The sequence below is a fragment of the Triturus cristatus genome, chromosome 9, assembly GCF_964204655.1.
Source record: "Triturus cristatus chromosome 9, aTriCri1.1, whole genome shotgun sequence".
In the NCBI taxonomy this organism is placed as follows: Eukaryota; Metazoa; Chordata; class Amphibia; order Caudata; family Salamandridae; genus Triturus; species Triturus cristatus.
In genome coordinates, this window is record NC_140592.1 from 1,214,973,601 (window position 1) to 1,214,995,957 (window position 22,357).

The following is a 22,357-nucleotide window of genomic DNA, read 5'->3' on the forward strand; positions in this document are numbered from 1 at the left end:
TACACCATACATTTAGTACAGTGAAAGGATCCACCCACACAGCGGTTCCTTTCAGTGTACAGCACTGTCTCCCAGGTTGACAATCAGCTCTATACTTGGTGGAAGGAGTACGCTCAGGATGTTATAGTTATGTCCTCCACCATCCCGGTGGACACTACTCTGTCAACCAAATTTTAAATCAAGCCTTCAGTTTCTAACCCCTACTGCATTCTAGAGTAGGCCATGCCTGCTCAACTGTGCTACTGAATGGAGTAACTTGGTTATCCATAGGCTTTCCTGTTTGGGTGTCTATTTGTAGTGAATTCCGGTGAGGCTTTTTCTGTGTTTTCCAATGTTTACAAAAATTGTAAATTGGTGTGTTAATTCTTTTGTGGTCTTTATAGGTTTTCATGGGCGGTATTTTTGTGGTGCTTATAAAGAATCTTGCTTTTATTTCCTTCCTTACCTTGTGTGTTCCTGTCATTAATTCTACCTTCCTTCTAGCCTGCTCCTAATTCTCTTCTTTGTAACTTTTTCTTGGATTCTTATGGCATATCTGCATGTTTCACTTTATATGGGCTTGTACTCCTCTGTGCCCATAAGTGTGGTTTTCTTCTTTGAGGTTTAGTAAATGGGCATCTTGAAAGCCATGGTAGTGCATTCACATTGTCCAAAAAAGATTGATTTTTGTTTTTGCTATTCGCGTTTGTAGGAAGCTGGGTCTGTATATACTATACCAAAGTGAGGTATAGTGTGCACAGAGTCCAGTGGAACCCCAAAGGTAGGCAGAGGTAAAGTTAGATAACACCTCACGCTCTATTTGTGGTAGTGTGGTCAAGCAGGAAGGCAGTATCAGAGGACAGTGTTAAGCATTTGTTATACACACCCAGTCAGCAAATGAATTCACACATTCAAAGACTGAACTTCAGACCAATTGTTTTTGTATTAAAATATTCTTTTACTTATTTTATTGTGTAGAACCAAGCAAGCCTGGCACAGGTAAGCAATAAATACTTTACAGTAGTAATGCAGTTTGTAAACGGTTTGAATTGTAATTGCATATGCACTTTGTTTTGACTTACAGTATGGCTGCAGAGAAATGCAATACTTTGTAAATACAATACATAGACTTGAATGGGTTTTTCAGTAAAATACCAAGTAAGTTACTTTTTGGATTACTTTTCTTACACAGAGTAGTATACCTAGATACTACTCTGGGACATTTCCTGTAAACAGGTAAGTAAAACCGTTTTTGTTAAAAAATACAATTTTAAAGAATTTCTTTAGGTTTTCAGACTCCACACTTAAAAACTTTTAGTTTTGGCCACCCAAGGCCGTGGGGCGTCGGGTGCAGGGGTGCTTTTTGGGGTCGGATCTTCTTACCAGGTCGCGGTTGGGGGGACCTTCCAGAGTTAGGCTGCAGGTGTCAGCTGGAGGCTTGAGGCAGGTCAGGGGTCGCAGGATCTCAGGTCAGGATTGCCGGGGGGGGGGAACCTCCTCGTGGTGTTTGCCCACTCGTGCTCGGGCCATGGACGGCGGGTGCAGAGTGGTGCGGATTCGCAGTGTCCGGCCGGAGCCAGAGGTTGCAGATGAACAAATCCTGTGTTCACGGGAGACAAAGTCTTTGTGGTTGAAGGCAGGCAGGTCCTCTGGAGTTTTTGAGGTTGCTGGCTGCAGGACACACCGGGATTTCGCAGAAGCAGGTTTGAGGTGGAGACAGGCCGGTAGGGCTGGGGCCAAGTCAGTGGGCGTCTTCCTCTGGTTCGCTTCAGGACAGCTGTTCGGTCCTTCTTCTTCTTTTCTTGTTGCAGATTCTTGTCTGAGGAAGCAAGGTTCAGGGGTGCCCCTAAATACTAGATTTATGGGCGTTACAGGTAGGTAAAAGATAAGGACCAGTGGGTCCCTTCCCTGGAGTGGGTATACCACCTATTATGCCACCCTCCAGTGGGAGGGGGGCATAAGCCTGTCCTTGGTTGGCTGAGTCCACCCCTTCATCTGCAAGATGGTGGGGAGTGAGGGTTTGTGCTTCACCTCGCCTCCCCCACCTGAGGGGTGGAGTTGGCAGAGGTGGGCACACCTCTCTTCCTCACTTGTTTTTCTTGTGGGTTCTCCCGCCCATAGTGGGGGTCAGAACCAGTGGGGACCAGTTGCTGAAAGCAGCAAGTGGCCTGGGGAAGCTCACAAAGTCGGCAAACCTTTGAAGCTTCCCCTTCGTGAACCCTGCCCATCCTGGGGGAGGAGGCTTGGCACCATGTCCCAGGATGTGCATTGTTTCAGGCCCCAGAGAGCAGCTGGCTCTCGACTAAGGGGTCCAGAAACATGTCTGGTGGTGGCAGCTAAAAGCAGACACTCAGCCTGGACACTAGTGGTAGGTTAGTTTTCAGGGGGCATCTCTAAGATGCCCTCTGTGTGCATTTTTCATTAAACCCCCGCACACTGGCATCAGTGTGAGTTTAATATGCTGAGACGTTTGATACCAAACTTCTCAATTTTCAGTGTAGCCATTATGGTGCTGTGGAGTTTGTAATGACGAACTCCCAGCACCATATACTCTCAATGGCAGCACTGCACTTCAATGTCTACGAATGGACTTAGACTCTGTAGGGGTTCAGGGCCCATGCACCTGTACCCTCACCACTGGTATAGTGCACCCAGCTAGAGTGGTGACTGATCTATGCCAGGGCAGTGGTTTGTAGGCATGGCACATGCAGCCTGCAAAGGCAATGTGTGAGTGTAATGGTACCGGACCTCTAAGGGTGGCACAATAAGTGTTACAGCCCTTAGAGGCCTTCTCTGGTCACAGTGCCCTGGGTACCTGTGGTACCATTTACCAGGGGCTGACCTATGGCCAGAGATGCCAATTGGTTTTAGGCTTCAATGTAGTTTTAGGGAAAGAACATAGGCCCTGGGTACCTGATTAGCAGGAGCCCAGGGCACACCCAGTCAAAGCACATCAGCAATTCAGAAAAAAGTGGAGGCAACTATGCAGAAAGAAGGCACTTTCTCACAGCGTTTATTTAATTTTTTACCTGTGTTGTAATCCGTAGAAAATGCTACACTGCCGTGCAGCTGGCCCTGTTGTTGAGATGTGATAAAACTGGTTTATATAGTCTGAAGACACTGTTCAGGCCTCATTTGGACTGTTGTACCCAGTTTGGAGACCGGATTGTGAGAAAGTGGCTCTGTATATACTGTTCCTTAATAGGTACAGGGTGTACAGAGTCCACAGTCCCCCAGGGTTTGACAGAGGTTAAAGTTAGATATAACCTTACTCTCTAAAGTGGTAGCTTGGTCGAGCAGAAAGGCAGTATCAGAGGACAGTGTAAAGCATTTGTTGTACACACTGTCAGCAAATGGTCTCACACACTCAAGAACTGAACCCTAGGCCAATGGTTTATATATAAAAAATATATGCTTGTTTTATTTTAGAACCAACACTTGGATTTAAAATATACTTTCTCAGAATGAGATGTTTCATATAAATACTTTTGCAATATGCAATTGACTTTTGTAAACAGTTACAAAGGGTTGCAATAGGCAACTCTATTTTAAACACAACAATGCATTGAGCTCAATGGAAAATTCAAGTTATTTGCAACAGATTACTTTTTAGATTACTTTTGGAATTCCAGGACTGGATCCTAGATTCAGTCCTGGGTCAGTACTCAGAATCAAGTGATGAAAGTCGACTTAAGTACTGTAATGATTTTTAAACAATATTTAGCTATTTTAAAAGTTGACACTTAGAAAATATTTCAAAGAAAACAGTCAATGATTCCCTATGGAAGAAAATTCAAGTTGCAGGTACAGTATGTTCTCGTTACTTTTGTAATCCAGTACTGGGTGCCTAGACTCAGTACTGGGACCTTTATCCAAAACAGGTTAGTAATTACATTTTCAGATATTATACGATTTTTAAAGAATATTTAAAGATTGCAGAAATCGACACTTAGAAGAAATTTCACAGAAAAACAGTCAATGATTTCCTATGGAAGAAAATTCGGTTACGGGTAAGTACAGTTGTAAGTATTTTTCAGAGTCAGTGCTGGGCACCACGATCCAGCACTGGGAGCTCACCTAAGAGTAGGTGAGTAAATTCGTTTTTGTCACTCGGCTGATTTTTGGTGAATATTTTAAGATTTGAAAAGTCCACACTTAGAAGAAATTTCAGGAAAAAGCCAGTCAATGTTACCCTATGAGGAAAATAGAGTTATCGGTTTAAGGGTAAGTACTCGACTGGCAGAGTTGAGGTTCTGGGCATAGACTCAGGGGTCCCCCAGGTCAGGTAGGTACAGTTGGTTCACCCTCAGCGACTCTAGGGCGGCCGGGTGCAGAGAGAGTTATGCCCAATGTTATCCTATGAGGGATAGGAGGCCTTGGTTGGTGGCTGCTGACTGGCAAGCCACGTGGCTGTGGGAGCTGGGCTCTTGGTCACTTACTCAGGGCAAGTGGGGAAGTAGGTAGGTGTAGAGTTTTCACTGCCAGGGCCACTCGGGTGGCTGGGTGCAGGGTGCTTTTGAGCCTCCGGGCGCTCAATTGATTTCAATGGGAAATCTCCGTTTAGAAAACGATTGCAATCTCGGGTACGAGGACTCTTCAGGTGCCACCACCACTTCGAGAGGTAAGTTGGGTAGTTGGAGGATAGGTAGGTACCCCGGGATTGGGCACAGGGGGCCACGGGGCGCCGCGTGCAGGGGTGCCTTTTGGTGTCGGGAAATCTTACCCTCTGTTGATCGCGGTAGGGGGGGCACCTTGTTCTGAGGCTGTAGGCTTCTTCAGGAGTGTCGAGGGAGGTCCTTGGGTGCCGGACTCGGGGTCACAGTCGCCGTGGGGTCGTCCTCGTGGTCTTTGTTCACTCCGGCACTGGCCAGACTTGGCTGGTGCAGAGTGTGCTGGGTTCGTGGTTCCGAGCAGCTGCCAGGGATTAGAGGTAGGTTTTGAGTAGAGCCTCTACTCATGGGAGTCCCAGGGGCTTAGAGCCAAAAGGTAGCCAGGTCCTCCGGGGTTGGTGAGGTTGCTGGCCACAAGAGATGCCGGGTTGGAGCAGGAGCAGGTTCGAGGGTCGACAGGCCGGTAGGGCTGGGGCCAAAGCAGTTGGTGTCTTCCTCTTTTTAGCAGCTGCAGGGCAGGTCTTCTTTCCTCTTGCTCTTCTTTGTTGTTTTTGAATCTGGAAACTGGGGAAGGAAGGTTTAGGGTGCCCCTAAATACTAGATTCAGGGGCGTTACAGGTAGGTGAAGGGCAGGGACCAATGGGTCCCTGTCCTGGGGTGGGTACACCCCCTATCCTGCCTCTCTCCTGTGGGGGGGGGGGTCAGTAGCCTAGTCCTGATAGGGTAGGGCTCCCCATCTTCAAGATGGCGAGAGCCTGGAGATGTGCTTCACCTCGCCTCCCCCACCTGAGGGGTGGGGTTGGCAGGCTGGCACATCCCCTGTCCTTATTTGGGGTTTCCGGCCAAAGCTTCCCGCCAGAGTGGGGGGTTGCAGTGGCCTGGGGAAGCTCACAGAGGCGGCATGCCTTTGAAGCTTCCCCCTGCCCATCCTGGGGGAGGAGATTTAGCACCTCGCCCAGGATGTGCATTGTTGCAGGCCCAGGAGAGCAGGGGCTCTCCTACCCAGGGGTCCAGCAACATGTCTGCTGGGTGGCAGCCTAGGCAGCCTCAGAGCAGATGTGGATTGTAGGTTAGGTTTAAGGGGGCACCTCTAAGATTCCCTCTGGGGTGCTGGGTACATTAAATCCCACACTGGCATCAGTGTGGGTTTAATGTGCTGAGAAGTTTGATACCAAACTTCTCAGTCTTTAGTGTTGCCATTATGGTGCTGTGGAGCTCGTGTTTGACGAGCTCTCAGCACCATGTACTCTTAAATGGCAGCACTGCACTTACAGTGCTCAGGAATGGACCTGGGCACTGTAGGGGCTCAGGGCTCCTGCTCCTGTGCCCACACCATTGGCATAAGGCACCCAGCTAGAGCGGTGGCTGATGAATGCCATGGCAGTGTAGGTGATGGGCATGGCACACAGGGATGTTTGTCATGTCGACTTTGTTTTTGTCTTGCACCCAAACACTCAGCCTGCAAAGGCAGTGTGTGTGTGTGTGTAAGGGTACAGGGCCTCTAAGGGTGGCACAATGAGTGCTGCAGCCCTTAGAGGCCTTCCCTGGTCACAAGGCCCTGGGTACCTAGGGTACCATTTACCAGGGGCTGACATGTGGCCAAGGTTTGCCAATTTGGGTTTGGTTTGTTTTAGGGAAGGGACATAGGCCCTGGGCACCTGATTGGCAGGAGTCCAGGGCACACTCAGTCAAAGTACATTCAGCAATTCAGCAAAAAGTGGGGGCATACCATGCAAGAAAGATGGCACTTTCTCACACGGATCCTTGGGTAATGTTTACATCTGGAGACCACAACTAAAGTATTGTGTTAGGAATGCATACCACATCTGAAGTTCTGTTACTAGCTCATGAAGTGTTGCATCTGGACGCTTTTCTGGTGTATTGTTTCTTGTTGGGACGGCCAACGCTGGAGTACTTTCTGGGATAGATACACACTGAAGACAGCAGAGAAGCTGATGATCAAAATGGTGCACAGTTGAAATCTATTAGGAAAGGAATGAGGATAGGATGGGCATTATTACTGATTGTCATGCACAAAATTAACATATAATACAACAGATTTTAAGCCTCACTATAGGATACTTAACAAGCATTTACAATGCAATGGTCTCGGCATTGTTAAAGTTAGAGATATTGGCATTGCTCCTGACATTATTTTTGTTTATGTTTTTGTTTTTAAAACATTTAAAGAAACGGCATTGTTATTTACAATGTCAATAGGTTAATCAATCTCAAATGCGAGACCTATTGCATTTGCACCCACACACAGAGCCACACACACAAAGCCACCCACACACAGCCACTCACATAGAGCAACCCACACACAAAAAGAGCCACCCACAGAGCCACCTACACACACACACACACAGTTACCCACACACGGACAGAGCCATCACGCATAGAGCCACCTACTAAAAAAAGCCACCCACACAGACCCACACACACAGAGCCACCCCCACACACACAGAGCCACCCACACACACACAGAGCCACCCACACACACACAGAGCCATATATACATACACAGAGCCACATATACATACACAGAGCCATATATACACAGCCACACACGCGCGCACACACACCACACAGCCACACTTCCAAAGCCCATACATGACAGTAACCCGATTCACGGCCCCATTCTCCCGATTTATATTTTTTAATCTCCAACTTTGCTCTTCTGAAATGTTGGCATGTATGCCTGTGGGGGTGTGTGGGGTGGGGGGTGGGTGTTCCTTGTTTACCTTGTGGCCAAAGAGATGCTGAGGCTCTGACAGACGGGCATAATGAAAGATGGGTATAATGACATCCAGTACCCCACAACTTCAAGCGTTTTGTGGAGGGGCGCCCTCGCAGCGCACACGAGAGGTCAACAAATGAACGACATCCCCAGGGGGTAGACACCGGGGCAGCTACTGGACGTCTGCAGGCCAGGGAAAGGGTAACAGGCACAAAACTGGGAGACAGTGAAAAAAGACACTGCCAAAGTCTCTACAAAAATAAAAGTGAGTGAGGCTGACGCTGCCCGGATCATAACGACTATACGAGACATATGGATATGGGCACCATAGGTTAAAACCAGAAGTTGACCTTCCTGCGTGTATATGATGTCTACCGAATACAGACGGGAAATACCTGCGAGGTGTGTGTATATATATATATATATATATATATATATATATATATATATATATATATATATATATATATATATATATATATATATATATATATATATATATATTAATTCTTGCCCGCAGCACGCTACTATAGTGCATTGTAATGACAAGGCGTGTACACATGACGTTAACTCTTGATTCGACAGACGCCCTGCGGCAGCTCTACACAGGGGGCTGAGGCGGACCTGGTGGGTGCACCCCCTCACACACAAACACAGCGACTGCCCCCTGTCCTAGAATTGGCATCTGTACCAAAGCTGATTGATACGTGTTGATTAACGATATCAGGAGTCCAACCCTTATACACAATCATCCTGCGCGCTTAAGGACCAAGAGACTGTCGTTACATCGACCCCCATATTGGTGTCTAAGGGTCCAGCACAAGACCCTTTGAGTAGTTTTATTGTGCGTGATTTACAGCGTACAAATTATACACTAATTTGAACAGGCGATTTTGCAAATTCGGTTTCTACTCACGCTATACTGAGACGCCAAGTTCCCACTACTCACCCCTTCGGGTCCCGGTCCTCCAATTCGTAAAATAGCAGACTCCCGTTATTGGCTAAGACTTCGGGCGTGACGTAACATTTAAGTGACCAGCCTCTACCAATCACTCTCCTAGATTGGAAACCCTAGGAGCAATCAGAAGGCGTTAATTCTATGCCCAGCTCCCACTGGCACCAGTTTATCGAATTACAGCCAATGAACACATTCGTAGGCAGGAGGTGTGGCGTTCTCGGGTAAAGTTAGTGGCTCTCTCGATATCAGAACCGTACGTATAGTGACGCAAAGACAGCTTTCGTGAAAGTGGCCAGTTGATTCGTTAGCAAAGAAGGGAGAAATAACTTCAGTAACGAGTTTTCTTTGGAAACAAGTGACGGCCATATTGAGATGGGCTAATTTCACTTTCTAAAGTAGCGGAGAATGAATAAAGCTGCTTAAAGCTTTCTGTAATTAAGTAAAATATTTAGTAATATAAAGGCCCACAAGCAGCCGGAAGGTAGTGTGGCTGTCAGGGTAGCAGCTGTTCAGGGAATGACAAGAACGCCATGACGTCAGCTAAATACAGGACAAGCATTCCATGTTATGTCACAATGGGACTAGCAAGTATGCGGGGAAACAGAAGCATGCTAACAAGGGCATCTGAAGGGACACTGGAGGGACCGTGTTTAAGACCGAGGAGCAACGGGGATGACGCCATAAACACCACCGCCTTTCTCCGAGGTCAAGCAGAAATGCCTCGGAGAAACGCAGTTGTATTTTCGGATTGGGGGGGGCGTGTTTTTCTTTCTCTCCTCTTCCCATTGGCTGGAATGTTTACATTACAGAGGAGAGAAAGAAAGTGAAAAACACGCCCCCGAATCCGAAAAAGACGGGGTTTGTTTGGAGAGACAAAGCTCTTCTCCAATGGCTGACCAGCATTTAAGAGGCCAGCCAATGGAGAAGAGGGAAGAAGAGGGGCGGGTTCAAGTCCCACTTCTGAAATCATTGAATCTCGCGAGCGAGACAGCGCAAGTGCAGCCTTCGCTAGCCGAGAGCTAAAAAGGAAAACTCATGAGTAACTGGAACATAGGGTAGTGAATGTATATACAAGTTTTTCAATAGAAGTGTTAGGACAAACCTAAATGTGTTTGTGTTGGATTAAAATGGGGAAAATGTGCCTAGAAAACTAGGTTAAGGATTGATACCATATGGATTTTGTTTTGACTAGCCCAAAAAATGTCAGTCTGGATAAACCATGCGTCCCTTATTTGCCATCACATTACCTTAGTGTGATATTGTTTTTTCTTTATGGGAAGACCCACACTTTATCCATTTCTGTTACTTCCTCATTTTACAGATGTTGATGAGACACAGGACGAAGAAGAGGGTGGCACTCTCATTGCTAGAAAAGTTGGGGAAGCCGTGCAGAACACCTTTGGAGCGGTGGTCACAGCCATTGATATCCCATTAGGTGGGTTTGTTTCACCTTTTGTTTATCATCTTTGACATTTGCTATGACACTTTGTTTCACGGGGCATCTTCGAGCCATCTGCTCTCTCCAATTTCCAAATCCGGCTTGCAGGGCCCAATGCTTTTGAAATGTGGGTAGTATATGGATGTGTTTTTCATATTTTTGATCTAGGTAAATCTGGAATAGACTTTAGTTGTTCTAAATCAGTATTTGGTTGTAAATATGGGGAACATGTATAATCGGACGTCGAGGAACTCGGGAACCCTCTGTGGCTTAATGCCGCTCTGATTACTTTGCTACGCAGTCATGTTTCTCCATATTTGACTCTTGACCCCCAACTAGAGAAGTAAAGTAAGTTGTGGTCACTAACATGCTACCGTCTTGGATATTTTTCAGGATAACAGGTTCTTCTACATTTTAGCTTAAAGGATAAACCTATTCGATCTTCAGTAAACTAATCGTTATTAGATACTAATTGTAATGGCAGCTTGAGAAATCTGCAGAATCCTTCTGAAAATGTCATGTGAGCTTGGGTGCCTGTAGAGTATTTTGCCTTCAGTGCTGATTCAAGTCAAGTATCTACCTCTGTGCTGCTGTGCACCCCTCTGCACATTTCCTTACAAGACTATCTGTACATCGGTAACCACCTCATTATCAGCATTTAGTTACTTTCACATACGTATAGCATGTTATTGTCAATACCTGCATGTATTTCACCAGTATTTTGACACCATTGCGCCTTTAAATGAGCAGCTCCCCTAACCGTACCATTACCCTTTACCCTACCTCGACCCCAGTACCAACCCTACCCTTAAATCTAAAATCTAACACTGTCCTCAAATTAACTCTGTTAAGTGACGGCAACTTAAATGCTGTTGATGTGAAGTAATTGACAATGTAAAGTTGACTTTAAAGGTGTGACCATGTAACACTTGCGATGTAAAGCGAGGGGATGTCAGCCTTATACTGCAGTCCAAGCCAGATAGTAAAACTACCCCTTTCATTACCCCTCTCTGTAGGCTTCTTGAAACAAAACATGTTTGTCTGACCTGCAGAAGCTTACGCAGTCCTTAATTATGGGAATCTGCCAAGCTTCTGTATCTGTACTTTGCTTCAGGGATAACCTTTTCTTTTTTGTAAATAGCTTGACATTTGAGACACATAAAGTGATGAATGAATGAAAGAAATTAAGAATATGCCTTGCAAAGAGCTTGGTATACTGCATGTTAAGCAGAACAGTGTATTTTTATTGTGCCATAATATGAATAAATTGCTCACAATTAACAGAAGCACATTACCTCCAGATACATGTTATCACTTGTCCTACCCTAAAGCACATGTAAGGATATGGTGTGGTGAGAGCGACCACAAGCAAATCAACCAGGGTTTAGGTCTCACCTTGTTATGAATCAGTTGTGGTTAAGTCTTTCCATACATTTTGAGACTGAAGTTGCTTGTTACAATAAGAGTTTGTTGGACCAAGATTATTGGTCATGATTCTGGTTGATAAGTAGATAGGGCCCTTTAATTCAGTGACTTGTGGAACTGATGTTGTGTGAGTGTACGTTGATGTAAATCAGGAGTGATTTAACTGTTGCTATATCTATTTGCAGGCCTCATGAAAGATGCTGCCAGACCACTGTACTGGGTGCCGGACCATGAAATTGTAAACTGCCACCACTGTCAGAAGGAGTTCAGTGTCAAGACTTCCAAGCACCACTGCCGGGCTTGTGGCCAAGGCTTCTGTGACGAGTGTTCATGTGACCGGCGGCCCGTCCCTTCCCGCGGCTGGGACCATCCAGTTCGTGTTTGCTTTAAATGCAATAAAAAGCCTGGTGATCTCTAACACCTAGCTTCCTCTTCTGCCTCTTGAAAATGTTTAGGTTCTCAGGGTTAGGAACAGCATCTCCCTTTCACCTTCAACCTGTGGAAGCAGGCGCATGCTTTTGACTTCTGAACTCTGATCACCCACAACACATCCTCTTCTGCCATCTCACCGTGGATAAGGGATTTGTTATTATTTTAAATACATGATGCACCTTAAGTGATAACAATTTATGTTATGGAAACTTCTTCCATTGTGGATTGTACGGATGTCGTATGTTCCTGCACCCACATTTGTGTGAGCTTCATTTAACCGGACAGGACGGAATTCTAAGTGTTTGCAGTGCAAATGGTCAGAGAAAGTTCTGGCCTGAATTGTCCTCCACTTCAGTGCAAAATCATCCCAAAAGGGCAGTATGTATTCACAGAAGGTGAACCTTGTTTTGCAGTCATGGATGTGTAGTGTGTATTTAACACAGAAGAATCTGAGTGTACAGAGGAATCCACAGCACTTTACGTATCGTGTGTATGAAAAAGCCTGGCCAGCCTTTCCGTTGAGCATCACACCGACCTATTTTTTACCTGCGTATGTTAAGGTGTGCAAGGTCGCAATGTTTAGAACATGCAAATTCTAGTTTTATGCTTTAATCTCTTCTATGAAAAGGCTGCTCATGTCAGATTTGCCTTTTGGAGTACTGTGTTCTTATGAATGCTGGCAATCTGACTATTTGAAATAACTCCACACTTGCAAATATCTGGTTTCAACATTATCCAAAGCACTGTGGCAGTGTTTGCAGCAGGGTACATACAGAACCTTTGGCAGCTGAATCATGGGACCAGAGTCTTGATGTAGGGAAGTTTAACATTGGATACCACTCTAATTTTACACAGGACGACAGACATCCTTTTTCCTGTCGAATTTCTGGGCAGTTATTGACACTGGATCAGCAGTTAGATTGCAAAGACTCACAAAATTAAGTATCAAAGGGGCATGGACATTTTAAAGCACAACTCCCTATCCTGGTCGAAGTAAGATTGTGATGCAGTTGAGCTGTTGTATTATCTTCAAATGGGACCGGACAAAGACAGAAGCAAAAGATTGTTATGGAATAGTTCTATACGCAGAAAAGCCCTGGAGTTTTTGCAGTATACTCTGCACTTGGGATTACGTGGCAGGCAGCCACTTAAATATTCCAGGGTTGCCTATGCCAATTGAGTTGAATTAAGGGAAGCCATCTGGATGAACCATCAGTGGACGGTGTCAGAGCTCTCAAAACAAGGAATGAGGGAGTCCTTGTTTTTCTTTATTTTAGGAAATTGTGGTGAGCAAAGTGAAAAGAAGGTCCATGGTTACACAGAAATAAATTAGCCGAAATAGCAATATACCCATTATTAAATTCCCCTCTTCCCCATATCCAACGTTATTGGTATTCCGTGAATGTATTTCACGCATCCATTAATATGGAAGGATTGTCCTGCTGTGTTTTAAAATGCTCCCTCCAGCTATATTTGTTTCTTTAAAAAAAATTAATATTGATACATTTCTATTCTGTATCTTTAGTGATGAAACAGATCTCAAACACATTTCATATTTTTTGTGATATGCCATATTCTTTTAATAATCAATGAAGAAAGCAGCCACAGTTTTAAATTATGTTCTTGTTACGTTATTGGATTATGACTTCCAGAGTCAGACGCAGAGGAATCCTTGATGCAGAAAATGTGGCTAAATCTCTGTGGCCTTTTGAGAGTTTAGCCTTCCCAAATGAGTGGAAGGTGCCCCTTACAGATTGTAAAACTAAAATATTTATTGAAAATTGTGACTTTTATTGATGTTTGAAAGTGGTCTGAAGATATAGGTGGACGTCACTGGGCAGATTTATAAAAAAAATAACCATTTGCAGGTGAAGCAGTATTTTTAACAGGTGCGCTAGATTGTCTGGGAAAGCTAGTGGGTACAGTAGCACCATAGCAATAAGGATATCTACGGTGTGTGTCTTCAGGAATAAAATGTTCGATGGCATGTGTGGCTGTAGATACACATGCTCTGCAAACTCATGCCATCTTTTGTTGGGTCTGGAGTTGTGCAAGTTGTTTTTTTCTTCAAAGAAGTCTTTCGAGTCACGAGGTCGAGTGACTCCTCCTCTCTGTGGTAAAAAGCATGGACATCGACTCCAGTGTTAGATAGCTTTTTCTCCGCCGTCAGGTTTGGACATGTGACTCTGCTCCGTGTTCAACAGAGTTTTGTTTAGATTCTCCAGTTCTTTTCTCTGTTCTCGATAGTATTGTCGCCCACGCCTTACCTTCTGCTTCTCCCAATTAAAACTCTGCCTGTTCGACCGAAGCCCCTTCGGGTCTGTGACCTTTGGGGCCTACCTCTCCATTGTTACCAGTCTTCTTGAAAATTATCCACTGGTAATTGAACAAACGCCCTTTCAATTCTGTCCATGTTGCAACGTGAAGTACCCTCACACAGACCAACACTCGGTGTGCAACCTGTGCTTGTCCCTTGAGCACAACAAAGTGGTCTGTTACACCTTTAAGACCTTCCGCTCCAAAAAGACTCTTGGAATCGGAGAGATTGTCGCCTTGAGAAGTCCTACAGAGACACTGACGATACTTTCAACATCTTTGGATACAAGCATGCCCAGGAGCAGCCATCGATCGACAGGGGGTGCCTTCCCTGTCGATGAAAGTTTGAAGAGGACTTTGAGGTGAGTACATTACTTCAGCTCAACAACCTGTGTGCACACCTCCCCCTTCTCCCGTCTACCAGTATAGTCCTACCAAAAAACCTTCAGCACTGCTTTTATCAGCCACGGTCGGCACGGAAAAACCCATGCAGATGCCCCACCTTCAGGCATGACCTTTAAAGCACAGGAGAAGTTGAAGCCATCTACTTCAGCTTCCTCGGACCGAGACCACAATCTGGCACCGAGTCGATCTTCGGCTGACAGGCGCCATCGTCCACCTCGGCACCGAGTGCGCAGTCTCCTTCCAAGCTGAAAACTTCAGAGCCAAAGCAGTCCCAGCCAACCTCTAAACTCAGTTCTGAAACACAGGTGGAACCAATCCTGCACACGCTACAGGAGAAATCGGATATGCACCAGAAAAAGATTCATATTTAGGGGAATATTGGACATATAGTGGCTACACCTTCCTCTCCTCCACCACCTAAGGGGAAGCTTACTTTTGAAGAAACTTTAGACATGCCAGTTCCTCCTAGAAGGAAGACTATGGACAAAGCTATCAGCCCTCCACCTTTTCCACCTCCCATACCAACTCCACCACCTTCACCCATACCTCCACCACTTCCACTTTCTCCTGCAGCGTAGGTCCTCTACGGCATTGGCCTTGAGAGATCTCCATTGGCTGCCTATTAAGGAAAGAGTCTGCTTTAAATCCCTCTGTATTGTGTTCAGAGCAGTACATGGCTTGGGCCCAGTACCACTGCAGGAGAAGTTCACCTGGTACAAGCCCAAGAGGCAGCTCCGTTCCTCTAGTGCAAATCTGGTAATGACTACCAGATTTAAGAAATCCAGGATGGGAGGCAGGGCATTTGGTGTGGCTGCTTCACGCCTATGGAACGAGCTGCCCCAGAATATTAGACAGGCTAACTCCCTGACTTGTTTTAGGAAAAGCTTGAAAACTTGGCTGTTCCCAAGGGCTGAACATTAGGTCCTCCCACTGATAAATTGGTCTATTCTCGTGGTTGGATATCTTCTAAGTCAAAGCGCCAGGATACCAGTAGGGTGACAGTTCGCGCTATATAAGTTTTATATACAATACAATACAATACCACCATCTCCTCCAGGAGACACACAAGATGACTCCCCACAAGGGTCTCCGCAGTCAGACACTTGTGGGTGAGGGTGCAGGGGGTCACAGGGAGTTGACCCTTGGGACACCTATGACACTGACACCCCCTGGCTGACACAGATCCCAATATTTAACCTGCACGCCTTTCTCCTCCTGAAGATGCTGCCTCTTACCAGGAGGTTATAGCAAGGGTTGCTGCTTTTCACAATGTGGAGCTTCATAAAGAGCCTTTAGAGGATGACTTCCTCTTTAACACCATTTCAGCCTACCCAATACTTACCCATGTTGAAAGGTATGCTTAGGCATACTGAGAACATATTTAAAGACCCTATAATGGCTGGGGTCGTCACACCTAGGGTAGATGAGAAACACAAACCTCCACCATCTGACCCTATTTACATTAGAGGACAGTTAGTACCAGACTCTCTATTTACCACCACAGCACACAAGCGTGCTAACTCTCAGGCTACTGCAGACACTCCACCTCCCAGGAAAGAGAGTAAAAGGATAGATGCTGTGGGGAAAAGAGTTGCAGCTCAGGCTGCCAACCTTTGGCTTGTTGCCAAATCACAAGCTCTCCTAGCATGCTCATACCACACCCACTGGGATGAAATGAACGATCTACTTCAGTATCTCCCAGAAGAACACAAAATAAGTGGTCAACAGTTGGTATGGAAGTGTTAGTGATAACTTTACCTTCAAATACTGTGTGCAGTAGATGCTATAGACAGAGGAGTAATTACTAGTATTTTACTTTGGCTACACCCTTGACTTCGAATCTCGAGGTTTAAGCCTGAGGGTCAACAAGCTGTCTTGATAAGGAACATCTGTTTGGTCCTCAGGTGGATTCCCCATTAGAAAATATTTAAAAAGATACAGAGACGGTCAAAGCTATGGGGGCACTTCAAACACCTGCTACCTGCAGGTTTTTCTTTTGTCACTACTGTGGACCCTCAAAATCTACCTCTTCTGATTCTTCCACCTCCGGACAAAAGCAGCAAGCTCAGGGCTCCTACTCAAAGGGCTACCACCGTGGCTCCTTTAGAGGAAACAATATTAGAGGTAGAGTTAAGGGTGCCTCCCTGTGGTGTCACACCCTCTACCAAACAGTGACTACCCTACCCATTCCCCCGATCACATAACACCTATCGGGGAAGAATTCACAGTTATCTACCCACATAGCTATACATCACATCAGACAAGTGGGTACTAACCATTATCCAACATGGCGGTTGTCTAGACCTCATTACCACACCCCCCAACATTCCCCCTCATGTTCACAGAAAGTCACACCAGCATCAGACATTACTCAAAGAGGAGGTTCAAGCTCTTCCCTTCAAAGGTGCAATAGAGCCCATCCCTATTCAACATCAGGGTTTAGGGGTATACCCTCTGTACTTCTCAATTCCCAAAAAGGTCAAGTCTTTAAGGCCAATTTTAGATCTCAGGCCATTAAACAAATACATTCTATCAGAACACTTTCATATGGTTTCCTTACAGGATGTCATTCCACTTCAACAAGGTGGCTTTATGGCAACACTAGACTTAAAGGACCTCTACTACAACATAACAATACACTCAGCTCTTCGCAAATATTTAAGATTTGTCATAGCGGTAAAAAATTACCAGTTCAAGGTTTTACCATACGGGGTAACGCACTGCACCTCGAGTATTCACTAAATGTCTAGCAGTGGTCGCAGTGTATCTAAGTAGACAAGCTGTCCACGTATTTCCATACCTAGATGACTGGCTTATCAAAGCCAGCACTCTTCATCAGTGCTAACATGACAGCCAGATGACAATAGATCTTCTACACAATTTGGAGTTCAATATCAACATCCCCAATTCTTGTTTACAACCATTACAGATTTAACCATACTTAGGACCAATCCTAAAGACTCAATCGGGATTAGTTTATCCCAGTCTCGTAAGAATTAAAAGCTTTCAGACAATACTGCCCCACTTTCAGACCAACCAACAGCTCACTGGGAGGGTGGTCATGCATCTGTTGGGGATGATGGCTTCTTGCATTGCCATAGTTCCCCATGCAAGATTACATATGCGTCCATTACAACAATGTCGAGCTCAGCAGTGGTCACAGTCACAGGGTCCACTAACAGATCTAGTGTTGATAAACTGCCACACTCACAGTTCTCTGCAATCGCGGAACACCACCAATCTGTTGAATGGGCAGCCTTTTCTCGACCCTGTTCCACACCTCACTCTCACAACAGACGCATCAAATACAGGATAGCTTGCTCACCTCCAGCACCTCACAGTACAGGGCCAAGCACCAATCTCTCCACATCAGCTACCTAAAGTTTCAAGCTTTTCATCTAGCATTGAAAGCTTTCCTACCTCACCTAGTTCACAAAGTTGTCCTGATTTAGGATGAAGAATATGGCAGCCATGTATTATCTTCAAAAACAATGGGGAACATGGTCTATACAACTCTCACAACTGTCTCTGACCATCTAGAACTGGGCTCTACATTATCACATTTACCTGTTAGCTGAATGAATACCTTCTGGGAACAGACAACTACTTTGCATACCTGCTCAGCAGTACGCAGCAACAAGTCCATGAATGGGAACTCCACTCACAAGTCATACCCTACTTCCAAAAGTGGGGCTTCTCTCAAATAGATCTTTGTGCCCTAATAGAAAACACAAAATGCCCAAACTTTACCTCCATGTACCCAACACCCTCTATCCATGGGCAATACACTATGGATGAGCTGGTCAAAGATATTTGCCTACGCTTTTCCACGTCTCCCTCTCCTTCCATTTCTGGTTTGGAAGCTCAGGCAGCCGTTACTAACAATGACCCTAGTAGCTCCCACATGGGCTCATCAGCCTTGGTTCACAACATTACTTGACCTTTCGGTAGATCCACACGAGAAGCTCCCTAACAGGCTTTACCTTCTCACTCAAAATCATGGACAAACTGGATACCCGGATCCCTATTACTAAACCTAGCCATCTGCCTCCTAAGGTTAAAGAATTTGGTTATCTTAATTTACCAGCAGAATGTATGGACATTCTTAAAGAAGAATGAAAACCTACCATTAGGGCTTGCTGTGCAGCAAAATGGAAACATTTTGCTTGCTACTTCCGTTCAAAACAAAAAAGACCCTTTCACAGCTACAGGTAAACATTATATACTTCACATACAAAAGGCAGGTTTAGCATATACTTCTATACGCTTACATGTCGCTGCCATGGCTGCCTGTCTTCAAAATGGACAACACCTTTCTCTCTTCAAAATTCCAGTCATTAAGGCCTTCATGGAAGAACTTAAACATGTTATTCCACCCAGAACTCCAGCTGAACCTTAATATAGTACTAACCAGACTCATGGGACCCCCTTTTGAGCCTCTACACTCATGCTGTCTTCAATTTCTACCATGGAACGTGGCTTTTTTTTAGGCACTATAACTTCACTCAGACATGTTAGTGAGCTCCAGGAATTAACCCTAGAAGAATCATATTCCAAATACACAAAGACAAGGTGATTCTTTAAACCTGCCCTAAATTCCTACCTAAGGTATTTTCCCAATTCCACATCAACCAATCCATTGAATTGGCAGTTTTCTCCCCTCAACCTGATTCTGTTACAATATGTAGATTTCAAAAGAGCGCTTTTACATTGATGGAACTAAACATTTTAGGCAGTCTAAACAACTTTTTGTCGCCTTTTCACCACCACACAAAGGCAACTATATATCCAAAGCAGGCTTAGCCATATGGATAGTAAAGTGCATTCAGACTTGCTATGCTAAGGCTAAAAGACCTTTACCTGTGTCTCTCAGAGCACACTTTACTCGCAAAAAAGGAGCAACCATGGCCTTTTTAGGAAATATTCCCGTAGCTGACATATGGAAAGCAGCTACATGGACAAACACCACACACTTTCACCAAACATTGTGTAGATGTTTTAGCATGTCAACAAGCCAATGTAGGACAGGCAGTGCTACATACTCTTTTACAAACCACTGCAACACCCATTGGTTAGCCACCGCTTACCAGGAGGGACTGTTTTACCAACTATGCAAAGCATGTGTATCTACAGCCACACATGCCATTAAATGGAATATGTTACCCTGTTTGTGGCATGTAGTACTGTAGTTTCACATGTGCCCAGCCTCCTCCCCGGACACATGTGGATGTTGCAGTTCTTTATATTCATTAGTTCTCACTAATTATACATTTAGCTTGGTCATTGGATTACTTACAAATCCTAATTTCTTACCCGCCTGCGGGAAAACATTCAGACAATGGAGTCGATGCCCATGCGTATTACCACCGAGAGGAGGAGTCCCTCGAATTCTGACTCAAAAGATTTCTTCAAAGAAAAACAACTTGCCAAATATCGGAACCAGCACTTAATGGCAGGAATATGCAGAGCATGTGAATCTACAGCACTACATGCCACAAACAAATGCTCACAGGGTAAGTAACATATTCCATATCTGTCCTGGACTTTAACAACTCAATGCATTCTAGGAGTTGCAGTCTTCATTCTCCCCAATTGTAGATGCATTCTTCCTCCTGAATTGCAATATGGTGTCCCAGATGATATGATGCAATTTGGTAAACTAACACTGTGGTGGGGGGGGGGGGAATATGTGCATAGTTTATGGCTCTGCCGGTCCTTTTATATGTGTGCAGGCACTTCACCCTTAAGCGGACAGCCTCTGAAACTAAGACCAAATATTCCAAGTCCTTTACGAAGAGCTTTTGCAACAAATAGACTAAAGGTTTATGCCCTTTCCTTCTTATTGTGTCTACTTCTGTTATTGAAAGAATCTTCACGAAAAAACAGCTGACACTAGTATGAATCCTTCATGTGTTAGTAGAGTATATCGGAAGGATAAGTATGCACTTTGCAGTTGCTATTTTATAGAGTACATGACAAGAACAGATGATGTCATTAGCAGTGTGTATGTTGTAACAATTTGTGAATTAGGTGCATGTATCTTCCTCGCAATGTTAATTAAACAAAAACAACCGTTCCGAAGACCTTACATTCTTTGTATCAAATCAGTGGTGTCCTGTTAAGTCTCTGCCTTATGAACTGGTTGATTTCCATTTGTTTTTTTGTCCGAGCATGAATAGTACACATAAGTATTATATCACATATGTTAAGTATTATTATATATATATATATATATATATATATATATATATATATATATATATATATATATATATATTATCTACTGGCGGTCGCCAGTAGATAGTTATAGTTAGGACCGTGTTTCCATAGGAAATCCGCAACATTCTATTTGGAATAACTTTGGCGCCGGTCGACGAATCCTCGCGAAATTTTCAAAACTAATGGGGCGCTCTGCTCCTACCCTGAAAGTCTCGGGGGGATTCGTCAAGCGGGGGCTGAGAAAAAAGGGGGGTCCCAAAACGCGTTTTCCCCATGCATTTTTCCATAGGACCTTTAGACACAGCTACAGCCCGAACGGCTGAACAGAATTACTTGAAATTTGGCAGAGAGGTAGTCCTCAGGTCAAGGATGTGCCTTTTGTAGGTCTGGTGTAAATCTGTTCAGTAGGTCCTGAGAAAATAGCATTTAAATCAATATATATATCTGTAAGCGCGCTCCGTGCGCTTACCGTAAGCTTACCGTACGCGTACGGTGCCGTGCGCGAGCTCAATTCTGATAGGTGGTTACATGACTGTAAACATTCGAATCGGTCGAAATCAGGAAGTGTCGGCCGCCATTTTCTGTCTCTCGCACTGAGAAACAAAGGTGGGGAACGTGAAACGGGGGCAACGAAGAGAGTTGCAGACCCCCTAGTGTTTGTCAGGGGGTCCAAGAAGGACCCAAAAGTACAAAAAATAAATGTAATAATTTTTAAAAAAAATCGCGGGGTACGCGTACGGTAAGCTTACCGTACGCGCACGGCAAAAAAAATAAAGAAGTAACAATCACATTTATTAAATAAATTAAAGGACCCACCAGGGACAAAAAAACAAATGTTACTGCGTAAAAAAAGGCGAGGTGCGCACGGCATGGACTGCGCAACGTGGGCGCACCGTGCGGGCAGGGTGTGCGCATAGTGAAAAACCAGAAAAAAAAATAAAAAATAAATACATAACTTAGCATTTAAAAAAACGTACAAATTCACTGAAAAAACCATAGGTTTCACACACGTTATAGTTAGGAATTGTCATTTACAAAACCTTGCAAATTCACTTAAAAAAACAAAAGCTGTACATTTCACTCGTAAAAAAACAATGAAATTCCACGTTATAGTTAGATCAGGTAACTATAACTTGCGCGACCGCAATCCACAATGTGTAATTTCAGATGTCATCATTGATGTCATGAGTGATGTCACTGACCATGTCATGAGTGATGTACTATGTGCCGTCATCAGCAGTTTATTGTGGGCGCGCAAGGTATAGTTACCTGATCTAACTATAACGTGGAATTTCATTGGTTTTTTACGAGTGAAATGTACAGCTAACTAGAACATGTGTGAAACCTATGGTTTTTTAAGTGAATTATATATATATATATATATATACACTGAAAAAAACAAAGGTTTAAGTAACTTTATAGTTTGGCGAGATTAAAAAGTTTTTTGTTTTTTTAAAACCTTAGAAATTTACTGAAAAAGTAAAGGTTAAAGTAATGTTATAGCTAGGTGAATTTGTCAATGACAACATTAATGTTTTGAACTTTAAAAAAAAGAATTCACTAGTTATAGTTAGCAGAACTAACTATAACTTGCGCCCCTGCCATGCACTGCTTATGATCTCACATATGAAATTTACTCATGATGTTCTATGACATCATTGATGACATCTCAAATGACATCTCCTGCAGCCAACCCCCGAATCTAGCCAATCCCAAGCTGTGCACGACCCTGGCTGTGCATGGTGGGGGGTTGGCCACAAGGCCTGGCCTGCAACCATCCCCACTCCCCCCCCCCCCCTCCCTCCCCCCCACCCCATGGCTTCCAACCCCATAAT

At 44.5% G+C, this 22,357-nt stretch overlaps 1 protein-coding gene across 1 annotated transcript in view; it reads left to right on the plus strand.

Moving 5' to 3' along the window:
• ZFYVE1 (zinc finger FYVE-type containing 1) overlaps nt 1-20,379 on the plus strand; it is a 189,298-nt gene extending 168,919 nt beyond the window's left edge. The window contains exons 11-12 of the mRNA XM_085627252.1: nt 9,609-9,722; nt 11,336-20,379. Coding sequence (XP_085483378.1) covers nt 9,609-9,722; nt 11,336-11,568 — 347 coding nt within the window. The 3' untranslated portion in view covers nt 11,569-20,379. The remainder of the gene's footprint in view (nt 1-9,608; nt 9,723-11,335) is intronic.
• Nucleotides 20,380-22,357: the final 1,978 nt, after the last annotated feature.